Source organism: Rana temporaria, chromosome 3 (genome assembly GCF_905171775.1).
Source record: "Rana temporaria chromosome 3, aRanTem1.1, whole genome shotgun sequence".
NCBI lineage: Eukaryota > Metazoa > Chordata > Amphibia > Anura > Ranidae > Rana > Rana temporaria.
This window is the reverse complement of record NC_053491.1, coordinates 38,188,643-38,212,881: the sequence shown is the minus strand read 5'-3', so window position 1 is coordinate 38,212,881 and position 24,239 is coordinate 38,188,643. Positions and strand designations below refer to the sequence as shown.

The window sequence follows — 24,239 nt, the reverse complement described above, 5'->3', positions numbered from 1 at the left end:
TACCATTCTTAGTCATGGCAGTAAGGGGTGCCGCAATGGAGGCAAAACTCTTAATGAAGCGTCTGTAGTAATTTGCAAACCCTAAAAAGCTTTGGAGTCCTCTTAAAGTGGTCGGTTGGGGCCATTGCAAGACAGCGGAAAGTTTTTGAGGGTCCATTTGGAAACCGTCAGCACTTATGATGTACCCAAGGAAAGGAATACAGCTTTGATGGAAACTGCATTTCTCGATTTTTGCATAAAGATGTTTTTCTCTAAGCCGTTGTAATACCTGTTTCACATGCGAGATGTGCTCTAGAAGAGTCTTGGAAAAGATTAAAATGTCGTCCAAGTAGATGATCACAAAACGGTTGCTGAAATCATGAAAAATTTCATTCATGAAACGTTGAAAGACAGCAGGTGCGTTACACAAGCCAAATGGCATGACCAAATATTCAAAGTGTCCATTACGAGTGTTGAATGCTGTCTTCCACTCGTCCCCCTCATTAATTCGAATCAGGTTATAAGCCCCTCGTAGGTCTAGCTTGGAGAATATAACAGCCCCCTTAAGTACATCAAATAGTTCAAGAATGAGTGGCAAAGGGTAGGAGTCCTTTACGGTGATTTGATTTAACCCCCGATAGTCTATGCATGGTCGAAGGCCCCCATCTTTCTTTTCAACGAAGAAGAAACCTGCTCCTACTGGAGAAGAAGAGGGTCTGATAAAACCTCTTTCCAAGTTGTCTCTTATGTATTCCTCCATAGAGTTTTGTTCGGGCAGAGACAGGGGGTAGGTCTTTCCTTTGGGAAGAGGTGCTCCGGGAATCAATTTAATTGTACAGTCAAAAGGACGATGTGGAGGTAACACCTCTGCCTTTTGTTTGCAAAATACGTCTGCAAAGTCATGGTATTCACGAGGCAAGGTAGGTGGGATAGTCACAGGAGCCAACATGCAAGCAGAAAGTCTTTGGGGTTGAGACAAACAGCGAAGGCGACAGGACGATCCCCAGGAGGTTAGTTCTCCATTTTCCCAATCAAAAGAAGGATTGTGAAGTTGCAACCATGGGTAACCAAGGATGATAGGCAGAAGCGGAGAATCAATAAGAGACAAGACAACTTCCTCTTTGTGGAGGAGGCCTACCTGCAGGGTGATTGTCGTAGTCTCGAATTTCACAATGCCATCTCCCAAGGGCTGTCCATTCAGGGTGGTAATGTTCAGGGGTCTAGACTTAGGAATAAACGGGATGTTGTTCTTTCTTGCAAAAGTGTAGTCCAAGAATATACCCGCAGCTCCGGAATCCACAAAAGCCTCACAGAAAACAAGCTTAGAAGATAAATGGATAGTAGCCGGAACAGTAATCTTGGTCTTGGAGGATCTACCTGTAAGGTCTAAGCCAGCTCCTCCAACACTGGTTAGACCCTGCCTTTTACTGGACGGGAGGGGCAGACAGATACTAAATGTCCTTTAAGTCCGCAGTACAGGCATAGGCCCAATGAACGCCTCCTTTGTTTCTCTGACTCAGTTAGGTGGAGACGGCTCACCTCCATGGGTTCCACAGGTGTCTGGGGTTCAACAGAGGTTTCAGGTTCTGGCTGAGGTGGTGCTTGGAAGTTAGGGGCCAAACGGTAAACTGGCCTAGGAAACTTGCGGGTTCTAAGTCTCTCTTGGCACCTTTCATGGTACCGGACATCCAGACGAACACACAGCTCTATGAATTTCCCAAGGTCTTCTGGGAGATCCTTATAGACTAATTTGTCCTTGATGCGATCCGTAAGACCTTTTCGGAAGGCTGCACGTAATGCCCTTGAGTCCCAATTAGTTTCAAGTTTCAATTAGCAGCAAGGGTACGGAACTCAATAGCATACTGTGCCACAGATCTGGTGTCTTGATGTATGTCCAAGATGGAGTACTCAGCTGCAGAAGCTCTACCTGGCTTGTCAAATACAATCTGGAGAGAGGCCAGAAATTTTTCAGCATCTTGGAGTACAGGATCGTTGCGTTCCAAATAAGGAGAGACCCAGGCCAGGGCCTTCCCCTTTAACAAGGAAATAACAAAAGTCACTTTGGCAGACAAAGTGCTAAAAGTCGCAGGGTTGTTGCGGATATGCAAACGGCAAACATTTAAAAAGCCTCTGCAGTCCTCAGTATCACCACCAAACTTGTCAGGCAAGGGAAGTTTTGGTGGTACAGAAGAGGCGGGTTGGATCGTAGCAGGAGTAGGATCCAGAGTCTGAACCGTTGCAGAGGAACCAGGCAAACAAGATTTGAGCATGGTGCAAAGTTCATCTAACTTGGCGTCTAGGGAGGAAAGATGCTGTTCATGAGCTCCGATCAATTGTCCCTGACGTGTAATTGCCTTAACAATCTCAGCAGGGTCCACTGCCATTGTGGCCCGTTTATTATGTAAGGTACCTGTAAAAGGTAGTGTCCGAAGTGGAAGTAGTGTGCTTGAGATCCAGGCAAAGCGTCGTCAGGCAAATAGTTCACAATCAAAATCCGGAGAAGAGTCAGGCTAAGGTCATTCACGATCTGGCGGCAAGGTACAAAATCAGCAGGCGGTAGAATAGTCGGGATATCAGGCAGGAGTTCAATACAAGGAAGATCACTGAAGTCAAAACACCCAGGGAAGAAATCCAAATAAACGGGCACTGAGTGATGACCTCACTTCCTATTTAAAGGCTGTCCAGATTGAGAATTGTCCACAGCTGGCAGCAGGTGGAGCTAGTGAGTATGATGTAGTGTTGAACACAGTAAGGACATTCCCATGGTCTAGATCTCTTCTGTAGCACAACAGGTAAGGCTATGGTTTAAGGGACCAGGAAGATCCCGGTTCAAATACAACCCGGGTCATGACAGGTTCCTCGTCTGGAAATCTGGCCAGAATCTCGACGAGAAAAATGGAGATCCTGCTCTCTATTTTCTCGTCAAGATTCTTGTCGGCCTGTTTCCCGACGAGAAACCTGAGAGTGTGTATACTTGCCTGTCGCCGTGGAAACCGACGCATGCTCGAAATGACTTTTAATGCGTGCGCGGTAGCTTCCACAGCATAGGTAGGGTGATGCAAGATGGCGGCGACGGCATCGAATGCAACGAGCGCATGCTCGTCGTAAGCAATGACGTCACCGCATTCTTGCCTTTCAAGAGAACCGCGGTTCTTTTGAAAAGGTCAGGGTGTACACTCGGGCGGCAAGAGATTCTTGCCAAGAATCTCGTCAGGAAAACCAACGTTTTTTTCCTGACGAGATTCTGGCCTGTGTGTACGAGGCCTTAGGGTGGCACCACTCTGAATGCAGGAGTAATGGAGACGCCTTTGGAGAGCTGCATTGTCAGTCTGAGGAGAGGGGAGTGTTAGGCAGCCAAAAGAGGAGTCTTTTTTTATTTTTTTCATTCAACCATTGGTTTGAATGAAAAAAAAAAAAAAGACTGAACCCATTCCCCCATCCACACACTCGAGGTGGATGGGAATCCTCCACACTTAGCTATAGTATGTTGGCAGTTGGGAGACTTCCCCACTGTCAGAATACACTGATCAGCATTGTAGGCTATAGCCTGCAGCACTGATTAAGTGGGGACAATCCAACAGGGTGGTTGTACAGAAGTCGATTTTTAGATTGACTTCTGTACAAGCACAATGCCCATATATGGATCAAAATTTGTCCGGTCCCTGCTGAAGCAGTCGATTTTCAGGAAATTTATGGCTAGCTTTAGATCTACTAGCAGATTTAGATGGACTTGACTAACAAATTCAAGCCATTCACCAGTTAACATTTTTTAACCGCTTGCCGACCCCTGCACGACTATTTACGTAAGCAGAATGGCGCGGATGCGCATATGGACGTACCTGTACCTCCCCTTTAAATCGCGGCCGCGAACTCCGTGAGTGTGACCGCGGGTCACATGGACTCGATGTCCGCCTGGTGCCCGCGATCGTGTCACGGATCTGCAGAACAGGGAGATACCTGTGTAAACAAGGCATTTCCCTGTTCTGCCTAGTGATAGGACAGTGATCTACTGCTCCCTGTCATCGGGAGCGGTGATCACTGTCGTGTCACTTGTAGCCCAGCCCCCACACAGTTAGAATCACTCCCTAGGACACACCTAATCCCTTCCTAGCCCCCTAGTTGTTAACCCCTTCCCTGCCAGTGTCATTTATACAGTAATCCGTGCATTTTTATAGCACTGATCGCTGTATAAATGAGAATGGTCCCAAAATAGCATCAAAAATCTCTGATGTGTCCACCATAATGTCGCAGTCACGATAAAAATCGCAGATCGCCACCATTACTAGTAAAAAAACACATTTTTAAAAAAATGCCATAGATCTATCTCTTATTGTGTAGACGCTATAACTTTTGCGCAAACCAATCAACCAATCAATATACGCTTATTGCGATTTTTTATCAAAAATATGTAGAAGAATACATATCGGCCTAAACTGAGGAAAAAAAATGTTTTTTATATATTTTTAGGGGATATTTATTATAGAAAAAAGTAAAAAATATTGCTTTTTTTTATCAAATTTGTTGTTCTTTTTTGTTTATAGAGCAAAAAATAAAAACTGCAGAGGTGTTCAAATACCACCAAAAGAAAGCTCTATTTGTGGGAAAAAAAGGACGTAAATTTTGTTTGGGTGCAATTGTCAGTTAAAGCGACGCAGTGCCGAATCGCAAAAAGTGCTCTGGTCAGGAAGGGGGTAAATTCTTCTAGGGTTGAAGTGCTTAAGAAGTTACAGCAAAAGTTTTTTTTTTCTTTTGGTATAAAGTTTAACAAACGGTAACTAAATAAAAGCCGTCTATTGCAAGGACCCCTGTCATTGGTAAGTGGCGGTCTCAACCCCCTAACTTCCACTTTTGCTGGACAGTTTGGTCTGTTAAAGGGGTTGTAAAGGTTTATTTTTTATTTTCTAAATAGGTTCCTTTAAGCTAGTGCGTTGTTGGTTCACTTACCTTTTACTTCGATTGTCACTTCCTGTTCCTCCTCAGTAAGCTTGTCCCCATCATCCAAGCTGTTCTGGCTGGGGGTTAGTCAGCGTGCTCGCCCCCCCCCCCCCCTTGGGACTACAACCTTGAAGGGAGACGCTGTGAACATGGGATGTAGTCCCAAGGGAGGGTGCGAGCACGCTGACTAACCCCCAGCCAGAACGGCTCGGATGATGGGAGCTTACTAAGGAGGAACAGGAAGTGAGAAATTCAGACAAAGAAAAAAAACATTTAGAAGGGAAATCAAAGGAAAAGGTAAGTGAGCCAACAATGCACTAGCTTAAAGGAACCTATTTAGAAAATAAAAAACAAACCTTTACAACCCCTTTAAGAGAAGTTGAAAATTTATTTACTGGCTGGATCATCAGATGAAAATTACTAAAAAGAAAAAAAAATGCAGCCACCACAATTGGATTGGTAAGCGACACTATTAGCTAGATTCACAAAGAGTTAAGCCGGCGTATCAGTAGATACGCCGTCGTAACTCTGAATCTAAGCCGTCGTACATTTAAGTGTATTCTCAAATTGAGATACACTTAAATGTAGCTAACATACGACGGCCTGCGCCGTCGTATCTTAGCTGTCTAGTTCCGCCGGCCGCTAGGGGCGTGAACGCTGATTTACGCCTAGAATGCGTAAATCAGCGAGATACGCCTATTCACGAACGTACGCTTGCCCGTCGCAGTAAAGATACGCCATTTACATAAGGCATTTTCAGGCGTACAGTTAGTCCAACAAATAGCTGGCCTAGCCAATGTTAAGTATGGACGTCGTTCCCGCGTCGAATTTTGAAAATTTTACGTTGTTTGAGTAAGTCGTCCGTGAATGGGACTGGACGTAATTTGCGTTCACGTCGAAACCAATAAGTCCTTGCGGCGTACTTTGGAGCAATGCACACTGGGATATGTACACGGACGTCAATCGCGTCGGGTCATGGTTTATTTACATAAAACACGCCCACCTCTTCACAATTTGAATTAGGCGCGCTTACGCCGGCCCATTTACGCTACGCCGCCGTAACTTAGGAGGCAAGTGCTTTGTGAATACAGCACTTGCCTCTCTGACTTACGGCAGCGTAGCGTAAATACGATACGCTACGCCGGCTCAAAAATACGCCGCCCTACGTGAATCCAGCTATTTATATTTCATTTTTGGTTTTGGGTTTGCAGTCATCCAAATAAATGTGATTTATAGACTCCATCAAAATATCGTTTTTTCTTTACATGGAATGTAAATTCCATACAGTAATATGACCTCAATACGGGATATGTGTACAAAATTACAATTCTGATGCATCTGTTTTTGGGTTTAAAAGCGCTTTAAAGATATTCTGTTATAAAACTGAAAAACACGTCGTCTATAGCAGACTTGTAATGATGATCAGCAATCCCAACAGCACATATTCTGGGAAAATTTGAATTGCATTATAAATATGCATTTATTATATTTATTATTCTCTATTCTCTTCATTGGGGGTTGCCGTCATTGATAAACACAATCAATTTCCCTTTAAGGATTTTTTTTAATATACTTTTTTTTACAATATACTTTTTATTTATTTACAGTATTTTTTATTTTTTTCACAATATACTTGTTTGCTTTCCAATATTTCCTTTTAACAGAATTGGTATTCTTTATTTTCAAGGTTATTTGAACATTTTGTACTCTCTGTAATTTTAGCAAGTGGGCACGAACAGTTTAAAAAGTGCCAAAATGTCATTTGTATTCATGTATTGAACAATGCTTGGTACTTTCTGCAAAATACGTTGGCATTTCCGAATAACACAGGATTATACAAACAGTAAAGAACATTTTTAGGGCTTAACCTGTAACCTGTTAAAACCTACAAACAGCCTTCAGTGAAAACATCAAAAACTCCCCTCCGGCTGTGTAGGATGTATTATGGCAAGCTATGAAGGACATCAGAGTTGGTTATGAAAACTTGTTCAAAGAAAAGAGAAGCATTAAAAAGTTGCCAGTTGACGCCTGTTTTTGCCGCGAATTTCGCGGCGTTTTGCCACGTTTAGCAGCGTTTTACCGCGTTTGCGGCTATCAGCGTTCATAACAAAGACATTGTAGACCCTCCCAAAGCTTTGAAACGCAAAAACGTTTGCGTCTGAACCCAAAATTTTGCGTCTGAAAAAACGAGCCTAAACCCAACTGGTTTAAAATGCAAAAAAACTTGAATGTGTGCATGGACACATAGGATAACATTAAATGTGACCAGCGTCTCGTGTACATGGGGCCTTATAACATAACACAACAGTCATAGACATGACACAAATTAGATATACAGGGCCGGATTCACGTAGGAGGGCGTATCTTTGTGCGGGCGTAGCGTATCCTATATACGCTATGCCGCCGTAACTTAGAGAGGCGAGTACCGTATTCACAAAGAACTTGCGCCCTAAGGCGGCGTATCGTAAATGGGCCGGCGTAAGCCCGCCTAATTCAAAGTAGGCTGGTAGGGGGCGTGTTGTATGGAAATGAATCGTGACCCCACGTAAATGACGCGCCTAACGAACGGCGCATGCGCGCGCATGCTCAGTATCACGTCGAATTTTCTCCCAAAGTTACGCCGGCTCAATGCTTAGTCGACGTGAACGTATCCTTCGCCCATCACCATTCACGTAGGACTTACTACGACGCTGTTCCCGAGGGGTAAAGTTACGCCGGTCCTTTGCCTTACGGAAACAGCGTATTTAAATACGCCAGGCGCAAGTACGTTCGTGAATCGGCGTATCTAGCTCATTTGCATATTGGAAGCGGAAATATACGGAAGCGCCCCTAGCGGCCAGCGTAAATATGCACCCCAGGATACGACAGCGTTAGAGACTTACGCTGCTCGTATCTTGACCGAATTCAAGCGCAAATGATTCTAAGAATCAGGCGCGTAGATACGACGTCGCACTTTCGGACTTACGACGTCATACGTGGAGATACGCTGTCGTAAGTCCTTTGTGAATCTGGGCCACAGCCTACACCAATCAGCCATAACATTATGACCACCCACCATAACCTGTCAAGGCATGGACTCCACCAGACCTCTGAAGGTGTGTGGTGGTATCTGGCACCAAACAGTAGCAGATCCTTTAAATCCTGTAAGTATTGAGGTGGGGCCTTCATGGATTGGACTTGTATTTCCAGCACATCCCATAGATGCTCAATTGTATTGAGATTTGGAGAATTTGGAGGTCAAGTCAACACCTCAATCTAATTTTTTTGTTCCTCAAACCATTCTTGAATTCATCAGACCTTCTTCCATTGCTCCACGGTCCAGTTCTGATGCTCATGTGCCCACCGTAGGCACTTTTAGCAGTGGACATAGGTCAGTATGGGCACTCTGCACATTCTGCGGCTATGCAACCACATAAGCAACAAGCTACAATGCACTGTGTGTTCATCAGACCTGGCCACCTTCATCAGATCAAGGCCACCTTTATCAAACCAGGACACCTTCTGCCATTGCTCCATATTCCAGTTATAATGCTCACGTGCAGGGGCGGACTGACCATTTTGGCACTTGGGCATGTCACTAGGGGGCCCCATCAGGGTTACCAGCCTCAGTAAAACCAGGGACAGTATGTAAAAAATATGGGTTTTCAAAAAAAATCCCAAGATTATAGCTGCCCCACCTCTCCAGTACCTTTTCAGTGTGTGTATGTGTATTCTGTGTGTATGTATACTGTGTGTGTATACTGTGTGGCCCCATAATCTATTACCTGTGGGCCCCATAATCTCCTATTGCCCGGGGGTCCCATAATCTCCTAATGCCCGGGGGCCCCATGAGTTGTCAGTCCGCTCCTGCTCACGTGCCCATTGTTGGTGCTTCTGGCTGTGGACACGGTTCAGCACGGGCACCCTGACTGGTCTGCAGCTAAACAGCCACATACGCAACAAACTATGATGCAACATATGTTCTTACACCTTACTATGAGAACCAGCATTCACTATTCAGCAATTTGAGCTCCAGCAGCTCTTCTATTGGATCAGAATACAAAAGTCAGCCCTTGTTCTCCATGTGCATCCATGAGTCTTGGCTGCCCAGGACCCTGTCGCCGGTTTGCAAGTTTTCCTTCCTTGGACCACTGTAGGATGGGAACCTCCCACAAGAGCTGAAGTTTTGGAGTTGCTCTAACCTAGTCGTCTAGCCATTAAAATTTGGACCTTGTCAAAGTCGCTCAAATCCTTATTTTGCCTTTTTTTTCTTCAAGGTCAACATGTTCATTTACTGGCTGATATATCCCACCCACTTTCAGATGCCATTGTCACGATATATTCAGTGATATTTACTTTAAAGGGGAGGTTCACCCTAAAAACGACTTTCTAGTATTACATTGGCCCCCCACATTACAATACGATTATGCCTATTATGTTTTTTTTTGTGCTGTACATACCTTGGTACAGCTAATTCACCCGTGGCTTCCGGGTTGCGAGTCCCGCGGGAGTGGGCGTTCCTAACATGCTGTTGATTGACGTGATGACAAAAAACGAGCTCCCCCTCGTCGCGTAAGCTGCGTCACGATTGGCGAAAGGAGCCGAACGGCGAGTCGGCGCTATACTCCGCCTGCGCACCGCCGTTCGGCTCCTTTCGCAGCTTACGCGACGGGGGGAGCTCGTTTTTTGTCATCACGTCAATCAACAGCATGTTAGGAACGCCCACTCCCGCGGGACTCGCAACCCGAAGCCACGGGTGAATAAGCTGTATCAAGGTATGTACAGCACAAAAAAAAAACATAATAGGCCTAATTGTATTGTAATGTGGGGGGCCAATGTAATACTAGAAAGTCGTTTTTAGGGTGAACCTCCCCTTTAACTGCCAGTAGTTATAATGTTATTGTTCATTGGTGTATATGGCTATCCGTGGAACAGCAACTTCCAGCATGTGCAACCAGTTTATTGCTTGTATAACTATTTGTATTATGTCTCCTGAAGCCAGTGAAAGAAAATTTGTAAGATACCATCAGTAGTAAAACGGATTGCCTATTTAACTACTTCCTGCCAACCTGATGCACAGGGCTTTTTTTCTAGGGGGAACTCAGTTCCACCACCTCTGGCTCAGACCCTTTGGTGCCTGCTCAGCACAATCACTTGTAAACACAGAAGTCTGGTTTCTGTGTTTACAAGTGACAGCTTTGCACTCTGTGCGTAATAGGGGTGTTGAAAATAATCGTAGCATCGATGCATCGAGATTCGACCACCCACGATGCTGCATCGATGCTACGACTTGCATTAATCGATTTTTGATGACGTCACCTGCGCGCCGCTTTAAAGGCCTTTCGAGTCTCAAAGCAGAAGCCGAGGGAAGCCGTGGGCGTCAGCTGCGGGCGTTAGCCGCGCCTCTATTCCTGCCCCCGCCAATGCAGCTAAGGGAGCTGTGGGCTTAAGCCGCGCCTCTTTTCCCGCCCCCGCCAATGCAGCTAAGGGAGCCGTGGGCTTAAGCTGCGCCTCTTTTCCCGCCCCCCTGCTGATGCAGCCGAAGACGCCGCGCCTCCTTTCCCGCCCCCCGCTGACGGCATGCGAGAGACACGTGGAGCGAGTGTCCCCGGTCCCGGTTCCGGTCCCGACCCCCGGAGCCTTCCTCCTTGGCTCACCTCACGCTGTGCACACTGCACAGGCTGCTGTGGGAGACCCGACACGGCCGAGTACTTCAGGCAGCAGAACAGTGACAGGAGTCGGAGACCATCATCATCAGGTACTTGGGGGGATGCACACTGGCGGCAATTTATGGGCACACTGATTGGCAGCAATTGATGGGACACTGATTGGCAGCAATTGATGGCACACTGATTGGCAGCAATTGGTGGCACACTGATTGGCAGCAATTGGTGGCACACTGATTGGCAGGAATTAATGGCACACTGATTGGCAGCAATTGATGGCACACTGATTGGCAGCAATTGGTGGCACACTGATTGGCAGCAATTGGTGGCACACTGATTGGCAGCAATTGATGGCACACTGATTGGCAGCAATTGGTGGCACACTGATTGGCGGCAATTGGTGGCACACTGATGGGCAATTTGGGCACACTGGCAGCAATTGGTGGCATACTGGAAGCAATTGATGGCATTGGCACACTGGCAGCAATTGATGGCACACTGGTTTATGTATGTCTTATTGTCTTAGTGATTGATTAACATCACAACTTCATTGATTTGAAATTGATACCCTTTTTTTTCGTATGATTTTTGCTTTTGCTCATCACTGCCACACACATGCAGCCATGCATTGCACGTGTGTGGCAGTAATGAGCAAAAGCAAAAATCATACAAAAAAAAGGTATCAATGAAGTTTTGATGTGAATCAATCACTAAGACAATAAGACATACATAAACCATAATTTATGACATGGCATACATTGTCGTTTGGCAATACATTGTCGTTATGGGGACAATGTCCGCAGTCTCTGATCCTCTCTAGTATCATTGTCCGCAGTCTCTGATCCTCTCTAATATCATGTCTGCAGTCTCTGATCCTTTCTAGTATCATGTCTGCAGTCTCTGATCCTTTCTAGTATCATGTCTGCAGTCTCTGATCCTTTCTAGTATCATGGCCGCAGTCTCTGATCCTTTCTAGTATCATGGCCGCAGTCTCTGATCCTTTCTAGTATCATGGCCGCAGTCTCTGATGCTTTCTAGTATCATGGCCGCAGTCTCTGATCCTTTCTAGTATCATGGCCGCAGTCTCTGATCCTTTCTAGTATCATGGCCGCAGTCTCTGATCCTTTCTAGTATCATGGCCGCAGTCTCTGATGCTTTCTAGTATCATGGCCGCAGTCTCTGATCCTTTCTAGTATCATGTCTGCCGTCTCTGTCCATCTCTTGTAGTATTTTGGGGTCAGTCTGGAGCTCCTCTTTAAGTTGGCTGCTATGTATACAGTTTTCTACATGCAGAGATTTTTTTTTAAGAACAGAAGAAAACCGTGCGCAGTAATCTTGATGCATCGTGATGCATCGCGGAATCGAATCGAATCGAATCGTGGACTTGATAATCGTAATCGCATCGAATCGTGAGACCGGTGAAGATGCGCAGCCCTAGTGCGTAATGCAATCCTGGTATCTAATGCCCTTTTAAGACCCTCCTACTGTTAGTGAAATCTGACCACACCCACTATTTGATGTGATTTGGAGGGTTTGTGTGGGGGAGGGGTTTTGGCTGGTCATGGTTGAGTTCCAGCACCTATTGTTTGAGGAAAAAAGCCCTGCTGACACATATATGCGGCATCTCTGTGGGTGGGCTTTAATGCTGAGCGGTCACACATATGCGTCCATAGGTAATCATTTTTCTGCTTTGAGCGCTCTCCTTGCGTGCTACCAGCACAGATACCAGCGGGTACCTGAAAGCTTGCAATACATACTTGTGATTGGGAGCTTTCCGATCATGTGACCGCTGTGACTGCCAATCACAGCGGTCACATCAGAATGCCTGCCTCCACTTTCCAGCATTTAGATCCACTTAAAGAGCCAGGAAGCAGTATTGGGATGAGGTTAAAGCAAAAAGTAATGCTTTCCTGTTCAGCTGCCTGTGCCTCCAAGCTGTGTTCTCATGCAGTATTACACCAGCCTTATGCCTTGTACACACAACCGGTTTTCTCGTCAGAAAAAAAAACAAAGGGCCAGATTCTCGTAGGAGATACGACGGCGTATCTCCAGATACGCCGTCGTATCTCTGAGTCCGAGCCGTCGTATCTTGGCGCCTAATTCAAAGAATCAGATACACCAAAATTTCTCTAAGATACGACCAGCGTAAGTCTCCTACGCCGTCGTATCTTAACTGCATATTTACGCTGGCCGCTAGGGGCGTGTACGCTGATTTACGCCTAGAAATATGTAAATCAGCTAGATACGCCTATTCACGAACGTACGCCCGACCGACGCAGTACAGATACGCCGTTTACGTTAGGCTTTTTCCAGCGTAAATTTACCCCTGCTCTATGAGGCGTATATGAGGCGTACCAATGTTAGGTATGGACGTCGGAACAGCGTAGAATTTTTCACGTTTTACGTCGTTTGCGTAAGTCGTTTGCGAATAGGGCTGGGCGTCATTTACGTTCACGTCGAAAGCATTGGCTTTTTGCGGCGTAATTTGAAGCATGCGCACTGGGATACTTTCACGGACGGCACATGCGCCGTTCGTAAAAAGCGTCATTTACGTGGGGGTCACAATAAATTAACATAACACACGCCCACATCTTCCACATTTGAATTAGGCAGGCTTACGCCAGCCTATTTACGCTACGCCGCCGCAACTTTGCTTTGAGAATACAGCACTTGCCTGTCAAAGTTGCGGAGGCATAACGTAAATAGGATACGTTACACCTGCAACAAAGATGCACGCTCCTACGTGAATCCGGGCCAAAGTTTTTCCCGACGGGATTCCTCTCAAGTCTGCCTTGCATACACACGTTCAGGCCAAATATCGCCCGTTCAAATCGCGCTGACGTACAACACGTACGACGGGACTATAAAGGGGAAGTTCCATTCAAACGGCGCCACCCTTTGGGCTGCTTTTGCTGATCCTCGTCTTAGTAAAAGTTTGGTGAGAGACGATACGCGCTTTTCAGTCTTCGTGTTTTTCAGTCTGTTACAGCGTGACGAATGTGCTATCTCCATTACAAAAGTTAGTTTTGCCAGAACAAGCGCTCTCGCTTTTTTTTTCCTCGGAAAAGCATACACATGACCGGTTTTCCCGACGTGAAAAAGTCCGCCAGTAATTCCGACGGGAAAAAAGAAAGCGTTTTTTTTCGGCAGTTTTCTTGTCAGAAAACTGTGATGGAGCATAAACACGGCCGGTTTTCCGGCCAAAAGCTCTCATGGCAGTTTTTCAGACAGGAAAACCGGTTGTGTGTACGAGGCATAAGGCTGGTGTATTACTGCAGGTTAATTAACACAGCTTGGAGGCACAAGCAGCTGAACAGGAAAGCACTACTTTTTGCTTTAACCTCAACTCAATACTGCTTCCTGGCTCTTTAAGAGGATCTAAATGCTGAAAAGCGGAGGCAGGCATTTTGATGTGACCGCTGTGATTGGCACTATACTGTATATCTGGTAAGTTTCTTTCTAAAATGTTCACTTTTGGAACATTTGGTCAATTTCAAATAGTATGGTCAAATTTACCTTAATTTTCCTCCATAGTGAGAAGAAAATTTTAAGGAGCAGGATGCAGACCGCCCACCGCATATATACTGCTGCAGGGTGGCCCGGCACCACGTACCTGTATGTAATTTCATGCACAAGGTCTGGGGGGCGTACGCACATCGCCGGCGACCCGATCCCACTGGGATTGGATACAGTGGAAGCCAATCAACAGCCATTGCGGCCGCCGGGACCCACCGATCGCCCACAGGAGAGGCAGAACAACGGTTTGCTTATGTAAACATGGCAGATTGTCGTTCTGTGAGAGAGGAAAAGGGAGATCTTGTGTTTCTGCTAAGTAGAAACACAGATCTCTGTTTTTCCCCAGTCACAGCAGTGCTTCCACAATTAGGAAGCACTCCCTAGGAGCACACTTAACCCCTTCCCTGCCAGTGTCATTTATACAGTGACAGTGCATTTTTTTAGCACTGATCACTGTATTGGTGTCACTGGTCCCCAAAAAGTGTCACTTAGTGTCAGATTTGTCCGCTGCACTGTTGCAGTTCTGCTAAAAATCGCTGATCGTCGCCATTACTAGTAAAAACTTTAAAAAATAAACAAAAAGTCCATAAAAATACCCCATAGACGCTATAACTTTTGCAGAAACCAATCAATATACGCTTATTGGGATTTTTTTTACCGAAAACATGTAGCAGAATACATATTGGCCTAAACTGAGGAAGAAATTAGATTTTTTACTTTTGTTATTAGATATGTTTTATAGCAGAAAGTAAAAAATCTAAATTTTTTTTTTAAAAAAGTATTTTTTTGTTTATTGCGCAAAAATAAAGACTGAGGTGATCAAATACCACGAAAAGAAAGCTCTATTTGTGGAAAGAAAAGGACATCAATTTTATTCGGGTACAGCGCAGTGTTGCCAACCGTCAGTATTTTTACGGACAGTTCGTAAAAACGGGCACTTTTCCCCCCCGTTCGTAAATGTCCGTGTTTGCGGTAATGGGCTAGTAAAAATAGCAGAGATCGGTTCAGCTTTGAACTGAGCATGGAGATTGGAGGCAGGGGGTGATTGGAGGCAGGGGGTGATGGTGGCTGCGGTGGCACTGCAGAGGGGGATGGAGGCAGGGGGAAATTGGAGGCAGGGGGTGTTGGTGACACCCCAGAGGGGGATGGTGGCACCGCAGAGGGCAGGGCTGTCTTAATGAGAGGGCACACCTGGGCACAGCCCAGGGGCCCCAGCTGCATGGGGGGCCCCTGCGTTTTCCCCAAAGCAGCTGTCCTTGAGCCCGGGCTGCCCTGAAATTTGGGCAGCCCGGGCTGCCCTGAAATTTGGGCAGCCTGGGCTGCCCCTCTACATCCCAGATATCCCCCCAGCACTCTGACCCCTCTACACCCTAGATATCCCCTACCTCCTAGATTTCTGTTTACCTGCACTGTCTCCATTGTAGGGGCCCCAGAGCATTACTTTGCCCAGGGGCCCATGATGCTATTACGATGGCCCTGGCAGAGGGTGGGGGTTGGAGACAGGGGTTGTTTGTGGCACTGCAAAGGGGGATGGAGGCAGGGAACGATGGAGGCAGGGGGTGATTGGAGGCAGGGGGCCTGGGGGAGATTGGAGGCAGAGGGAGATTGTGGCACTGCAGAGGGGGGTGAAGGCAAGGGGTGTTGGTGGCAGAGGGGGATGGAGGCAGGGGGTAATGTGACTAAATAATTTGCCCTTATTATATCAAAAATAACAAAAATATGTTTTTTTTACTTTAATATCTACCTTAAATCAAATTGCTATTTGCCTAGCGTACTTGTTTGTAGCCTAAATACTGAAATTTGCACCTAAAAATGTAATTTACGACAGTTAAATCAACGCATTCTCATTGTGAATCCGATTATCATTGAGGTAAAATTGTAAATTTTGCACAATTCTAGTAAAACCTGTTTAATATGTCTGGATTTCCATTCAAGTAGCAGGTCTGGTCAAAATTTTGAAGGCTAAGTTCACCTTTTTTCTTCTTCTAAAATTCTGCTCCCCTATGTACCAATATACCATTAATGTACCTTGGGTGCAGAAAAATAAAAGCTCTCTTTGATTTTTAGAGAGAGCTTTTCCTGCTGAGTTCATAGAAAACTGTCAATTTGGAACGTTAGAGCCAGTAGAACACAGGAAGTAGTATACCAGCTGACCCCATTAGCACACACACCCTGCACCCATCAACTAGGTTTGCACAGTATCCCCGGCATCCCACCATGCATGCATTCGCCTATTTTGTCAATGTAAGCTGCCACAGCTGCTATAATTGCATGGCATCCCCAGCATCCCTCCAGATGGGCTGGGGTCATATGCAGCCCAAGAGCCGCAGGTTGGACATCTCTGATGTAGTGCAAGGGCCTTCCTTAGTTAAAAAAACAAAAAACACTGTATATAGCTCAGCTGGTTACTAAGGAGCAGGCCGGGGAGCCGACCACTGCGTCCTTAACAACCGATGAGTCATCAGCAGTGAGTGGGTTCCCCCCCAAATTCATACCAGGCCCTTATCCCAAAGCACTCCCATGTTAATGGGGACAAGGGCCTCTTTTCCACAACCCTGGGCTGTGGTTATGGGGGTCTGCGGGCGGGAGGCTTATCATAATCTGAAAGCCCCCTTTAACAGAAAAAACACAGACAGTTTTTGACAATTCCTTTATTATAAATAAAAAAATAATGTCCCTCGATGTAGATCCAACATCAATCAGGATGCTGAACTGCCGAACCCCCCCCCCCCAAAAAAATATAACTCCACACTAGTCGAAGGCTAACCGGGTAAGGGGACCGATGCTTGCTGGCCGGGTTTGTGACGTTATAAGGGTTTGTGGACACCAGGTGATGTCACTGGGTGGCCCCACCGATTACCGATTTAGAAACTTTTAGATGGAGGAGCAGGCAGTCAGCGGTTAGCCTTCGATGAGTGTGGAGCTCTTTTTTCCCCCCGTCTTCGGCGGTGCAGTGGGCGGTGTGATTGATGTTGAATCTACATCGGGGGACATTATTATTTATTTTTAATAAAGGAATTTACCAAAACTGTCTTATGCCACGTACACACGACCGTTTTTCATGACGTGAAAAACGTCATTGTTTTTAAATATCATTAAAAATGATCGTGTGTGGGCTCCAGAGCATTTTTCATGATGTGAAAAATGGGCATTAAAAATTTAGAACATGCTCTATTTTTTAGCGTAGTTTTTCACGTCGTGAAAAACGGTCGTGTGTAGGCTTTAACGACGTGAAAAAAACCGCTCATGCTCAGAAGCAAGTTATGAGACCGGAGCGCTCGTTCTGGTAAAACTAGCGTTTGCAATGGAGATAGCACATTCGTCACGCTGTAACGGACTGAAAAGCACGAAGACTGAAAAGCGCGAATCGTCTCTCACCAAACTTTTACGAACACAAAATCAGCAAAGGCAGCCCCAAGGGCGGCGCCATTCGAATGGAACTTCCCCTTTATAGTGCCGTCATAAGTGTTGTACGTCACGCGCTTTGCTCGAGTATTTTTTTTTCTCCATCGTGTGTAGGCAAGGCAGGCTTGACAAGAATCACGTCGAAAAAAAAATCGTTTTTTCTAGACCATTAAAAATGGTAGTGTTTTTTTTCTATGTGACACTGTTTTGGGTGAACTCACATAGAAGGGGGCCAAGATCTGGGAACCCCATTGTTGTGCAGAGTGAAGAGTTCAGGGGTGCACTATGTACAGAATGAAGTTTCAGGGGTGCCCTATGTACAGAGCGCAAAGTTCAGGGGTGCGCTATGTACAGTGTGCAGAGTTCAGGGGTGCACTGTGTACAGAGTGCAGTGTTGAGGAGTGCACTACATACAGAGTGTAGGGTTTAGTGGGGTGCTATGCACAGAGTGAAGAATTCAGGGGTGTGCTGTGTACAGAGTGCAGTGTTGAGGAGTGCACTACATACAGAGTGTAGGGTTTAGTGGTGTGCTATGCACAGGCTGTGCATATCTAATTTCCATGGGTGTGAGGTCCATGTGAAATGGTCTGGTGGACCAGATTCGGCCTGCGGGCCTTGTGTTTCACACATGTGCCCTAGACTAAAGCTTGCCCTAGACTAAAGCTTGGATCACAGGGATCGGCTGAGATTTAATCTATCTATGGGTAGGCTGGTTGTACTGAAGTCGATCAATGGATCAACTTCAGTGCAACCAGCTGGCCCATAGATGGATCAAATCTTGGCCGGCTGAACCCTGTTGAAACTCGATCCATCTATGGCAAGCTTACTAGAGACTCTAAATAGTAAGACTATGGGGGTGATTCACAGAGAGTTAGACCGGCGTATCAGTAGATACGCCGACCTAACTCGGAATCTACGCTGACGCAAATTTAAGCGTATTCTGGAAACCAGATACGCTTAAATTAGGCTCCGATACGAGCGGCGTAAGTGTCTTACACAGTCGTATCCTAAAGTGTCAATTTTAGGCTGACCGTTAGGTGGCGCTTCCATTGCGGTTGGCCTAGAATATGTAAATGAGTAGATACGCCGATTCACGAACGTACACTTGCCCGACGCAGTAAATATACACCGTTTACGTAACGCACTTTCAGGCCTAAAGTTATTCCATCAAATAGCTGGAATAGTAATGTTAAGTATGGCCGTCGTTTGAACATTTTTCGTTGTTTGTGTAAGTCATAGGTGAATAGGGATTTACGTCATTTACGTCCACGTCGAAACCAATAGGACCGTGCGGCGTACTTTGCCGCAATGCACACTGGGATATGTACACGGACGGCGCATGCGCCGTCCGTAAAATACGTCAATCACGTCAGGTCAAGCCCCATTAACATAAAACACACCCCCTCAGCCGAATTAGCCGCCCTTACGCCCGCCCGATTTACGCAACGCCGCCGTTACTTAGCAGGCAAGTACTTTGTGAATCATGTACTTGCCTCGCTAACTTACAGGGGCGTAGTGTAAACACGATACACTACACCGCCGCAAAGTTAGGGCGCTCTACTTGAATCTAGCTATCTACCTACTTTTTCTTGAATAGAAGGGGCTTGTAGAATACTTATTATGCACATATTATAACAAAGAAGAAACATGCATCGTAACAGTGATATAATGAGCTGTACATTTTACAGATTGTATTTCATTTCCTTCTCTTTAATTGTTTCTCCAGCTTTTTGCGTGGACACCGAACAAGTGAAATGTCTGACATTGTAAGTATTGAACCCTTCATTGGAATCTGTAAATTCTCACTCCGCCGTGTGTTTTTTCCATTCCTGACTTTTTATTTGTTTTCTAAACAAATACCTTTTAGTTGGCATGAATGCTTTTCCATGTCTTGTAGGATCTCTCTCTCTTTGTGCGTGTTGAGTCGTGTCACAAATGGATTTTCCTGATGGGTTCAAAGACTAATAGCCACACCGAGCTTTTAGTTACACAAAGAGAAAAAAAATATATTTTGTATTCAAATAGGTCAAGAACTTCATCATGAGTCTATTTTTTTTACAAAAAAAAAAAAGAGGGTAATTTTTAAAAACATGAGCAAAGAAATCTGAGTAAAAAATGGGACTGTCGCCAGGAGCAGCCAAGCACTTTTCTCCTGTAAAAATAAGAACCGGTTCAGTGGGACTAGTCTCTTGGCCAGGTTGGCTAGGATAAGGTTGGTATTGGGGTTGTCTGCTTACCAGAGCTTTTTTTCTCAGAAAATAGGTGCAGGAACTCAACCACGACCCGTTCAGATTTGACAAACAGTAGAAGGGTCTTAACCACTTCCATACCGCGCCATAGGGAAATGATGGCGGCAGGAACCCCTCGCAGATCCGGGTGGACGTCATATGACGTCCTGTGTTCCCGGTGATCTAGGGCGCGCGCGCGGCAGCGCTCGTGACCCAGCGTGGGTGCCCGGCGGGCGCGATTGCCGCTGGGTGCCCGCGATTGCCGGTAATCACGGCAGGAGTGTGGATCTACCACCTGTCAGCGGTGAGGAGACCAATGTGTGTTCCCAGTACAGAGGAACACACATCGGTCTCCTCCCCTTGAGAGTCCCCTCCCCCCTACAGTTAGAACACACCTTAGGGAACATATTAACCCCTTGAACGCCCCCTAGTGGTTAACCCCTTCCCTGCCAGTCACATTTACACAGTAATCAATGCATATTTATAGCATTAATCGCTGTATAAATGTGAATGGTCCCAAAAACATCTCAAAAGTGTCCGATGTGTTCGCCGCAATGTCACGGTCACAGTAAAAAAATCGCAAATCGCCGCTATTACTAGTAAAAAAAATAATAAAATAAAAATGCCATAAATCTATCACCTATTTTGTAGACGCTATACCAATCAATATACGATTATTGCGATTTTTTTTATACCAAAAATATGTAGAAGAATACGTATCGGCCTAAACTGAGGAACATTTTTTTTTTTAAATTGTGATATTTATTAAATAAAAAAGTAAAAAATAGTGTTTTTTTTTAAAATTGTCGCTCTTCTTTTGTTAATAGCGCAAAAAATAAATAACCGCAGAGATGATCAAATACCACCAAATTAAAGCTCTATTTGTGGGGGGGGGGGGGGGAAACAAAGATTTAGTTTGGGTACAGTGTTGCATGACCATGCAATTGTCATTCAAAGTGCAACAGCGCTGAAAACTAAAAATTAGTCTGGGCAGGAAGGGGGTGAAAATGCCCTGTATTGAAGGGGCTAAAGGGGCATTATATACCAGAATTGCATTACATACAGAGTGCAGAGTTCAGGGGGTTACAAAGCTGTCACTTGTAAACACAGAAACCAGACTTCTGTGTTTACAAGTGATTGTGGTGAGCAGGCACCAAAGGGTCTGAGCCAGAGGTGGTGGAACTGAGTTCCCCCAAGTCCCCCCCGAAAAAAAGCCCTGCTGCTTACCATCCCCAATTGTATAACACACTCACCTTTATGCAATGTGCACAAGAATGTACATGCACTTATCATTTGAAAAAAATAAATAAATCAACAGTTGACCCCTTTATTTCCTAATATGGAGTAAGCCAACTCTCCATTGTGACCCCTATTGCTCGGATTCTAATCATTCTATGTCATGTCACTACTGGGATCCATGAAATTTGGGAAACTTATCACTGCTGCAATATCCTCTAAAAGTGGAGTTCCACCCAAAAGTGAAAGCTCCGATTATCTGCTCCCACCCCCCTTTTCTGGTGCCACATTTGGCACCTTTCAGGGGGGAGGAGTGAACGGGTACCTGTTTTTGACAGGTACCCATCCCGACTTCTGGGAGACTGCGCTGCGGCGCCAACCCTTGGAAGTTAGGCCCCCTCCTCCTTGCTTCACGCATGCACAGTAGGGAACCGTCTTTCCCTTACTACGAATGGCGGCAGCAGCACCCGAGAGCCAAATTTTTTTTGTGTGTGTGTGGGGGGGGGGGGGGGGTGGAACTCCACTTTAAGACCTATAGCCTAGAACAGGGGTTTCCAAAGTTTCTAAATAGAGGGCCAGTTGACTGTCGCTCAGGCCTTGAGAGGGCCAGACTGTAGCCAGTGAGTGTAGAAAATGCCCCAGCATCAATTGGAGTAAACAGTGCACCATCATTGGTGTCAGTGGAAGAAACCGAGCACCATCATTGGTGTTAGTGGGAGGAATTGTGCCCCATTGTTGCTATAAGTGGGAGTAATAGTGTCCCGATGTTGGTGTCGGTGGGAGGTGCCTATCATTGGTGTCAGTGGGAAGAATAGTGTCCCATTGTTGGTGTCAGTGGGAGGCATAGAGCCTCATCAGAGGCGGCTCTTTAATTAGGCAAATTAGGTGGTTGCCTAAGGCCTCGCACTCACAGGGGCCTCGCGGCTGGCTAACTTGCCCAATGCATTATCCCCAGTTTTGAGGGACAGGGGACCTTAGCGCTGCTGTGTTTAGGCAGCATTAAGAGCCCTGACTCAGGAGCGGGGCTGCCAGCATCCCTAACAACCAGTGAATATCAGTGACACCACCCCTTGTGACATCAATGACCCAGCATGCCCTCAGTCAATATCGTCACAAGGGGCGGGTTCACCAGGTGATATCACTGGGTGGCCACCGCCCCTTAGTTATTAAAGAGCAGGATCTGGGGGCTGCCTTGTTAAAGGGGGCTTCCAGATTCCTATAAGCCCCCTACCCACAGACCCCCACAACCACTGGGCAGGGTTGTGGGGAAGAGGCTCTTGTCCTTGAATTATTTTTCCCATCATGGGTGTGAGTGGGGCCCGATGTCAAGGTTTGCCTAAGGCCTCACAAAGCCTAGAGCCTCCTCTGAGCCTCATCATTGGTATCAGTGGAAGGAATAGTACTACATCATTGGTGTCGGTGGGAGGAATAGTGGCCTATCATTGGTGTCAGTGGGAAGAATAGTGTCCCGATGTTGGTGTTAGTGGGAGGCATAGTGCCTCATCATTGGTGTCAGTGGAAGGAATAGTGCTCCACCATTAGTGTCAGTGGAAGGATTTGGAATAGTGCCCGACCATTGGTGTCAGTGGGAGGAATTGTGCCCCATTGTTGCAGTCAGTGGGAGGATCGGTGCCCCATCATTGGTGTCATGGGGGGGAATACTGCCCCAAGGGTCAGATACAGGCAAGAAAAAGGCCACATTGAGCCCCTGGGCTGCAGTTTGGAGACCACTGGCCTAGAACAATGCAAACTATAAATAAGTTAATGATGGTACATGTCCCTCATCACTGTGATCATGACAATTGAAAATGCCAAGTCATTAACATGCTAACCCTATGATGCAAGTGAAATGTCTTGACAGATTTTAGAAGATACCTTAGAAGAGAGGCGTTTTTTTTGCTGAACTTAGAGATACTATATACATATAAATATATTTTTATATATTGATATTATATGTTACAAAAAAAACCATCAAATGTGATTCTGACCTCCACTATGCACCCTCATCCAGTACTCCATCTTCCTAATGAAATGTTTGTTGCCTTGCACTGATGTATGTTCTCTATTTCCAGACAGGAACATACCGTATAGTAACTGAGGAGGAACAGTCCCTCCGTGCCAAGTTGGAACGTCTGACAACCAAAGACCATGGCCCAGTGTTTGGCAAATGTGAGAAGGTTCCAGAACACACAGTACAGAAGGTAAGCAAGCTGTAGGGGGGGGAAAAACTGAAACTTTAACCACGGGGTGTACTTAATAAAAACACATTAAATGGGACTGAAAAAAATGATGAAGTTGCCCATGGTGACCAGTCAGACTCTTTGGCCCAGATTCTCAAAGGGCTTACGACGGCGCAACGCAATGTACGCCGTCGTAAGTCCTAATCTGGGCCGTCGTATCTATGCGACTGATTCTTAGAATCAGTTACGCATAGATATCCATTAGATCCGACAGGCGTAAGGCTCTTACGCTGTCGGATCTTGAATGCAATTTTTTTTTTTGCCGCTAGGTGTCGCCTCCGTCGTTTTCCCCGTCGTGTATGCAAATTAGCAAAATACGCAAATTCCCGAATGTACGCGCGGTCGACGCAGTGAAGTTACGCCGTTTACGTTAGATTTGCGCGGCATAAAGTTGCCCCTGCTATATGAGGGGCAACCAATTTTAAGTATGGCCGTCGTTCCAGCGTCAAATTTTTAAAATTTACGTCGTTTGCGTAAGTCGTCCGTGAATGGGGCTGGACGCCATTTACGTTCACGTCGAAACCAATGACGTCCTTGCGACGTCATTTAGCGCAATGCACGTCGGGAAATTTTAGGGACGGCGCATGCGCATTACGTTAGGCGCGGGAATGCGCCTAATTTAAATGTTCCACGCCCTCTACCCGGCTCATTTGAATTAGGCGGGCTTGCGTCGGGGGATTTACGCTACGCCGCCGCACTTTACAGGCAAGTTCTTTGTGAATAAAGCACTTGCCTGTAAAACTTGCGGCGGCGTAACGTAAAGCAGATACGTTACGCCCGCACAGTTTTACGCCCAGATACGAGAATCTGGGCCTTTGTTTCCAGAGAGTCAAATATATCCAACTAGTCACTAGGAGTAACTTCTCCCTTATTCACAGTCTATTTTATAAAGTTTTATTTATAAAGAACTCCCTAAATGTAGGTAATTGCCAAACCTAATGCCTGATCTGCTCCACAGTGCATCCGGAAAGTATTCACAGAGCTTCACTATTAATTATTTTTACTAATTCATTATTTTCATCAAAATTCTACAAACAATACCCCATAATGACAAC

General features: G+C 45.8%; 1 protein-coding gene across 1 annotated transcript in view; it reads left to right on the top strand.

The window, feature by feature from the left end:
• Window positions 1-24,239, top strand: part of RLBP1 (retinaldehyde binding protein 1) — a 78,336-nt gene that overhangs the window by 5,362 nt on the left and 48,735 nt on the right. Inside the window, exons 2-3 of the mRNA XM_040342408.1 lie at window positions 19,207-19,246; window positions 23,017-23,145. Coding sequence (XP_040198342.1) covers window positions 19,235-19,246; window positions 23,017-23,145 — 141 coding nt within the window. The 5' untranslated portion in view covers window positions 19,207-19,234. The remainder of the gene's footprint in view (window positions 1-19,206; window positions 19,247-23,016; window positions 23,146-24,239) is intronic.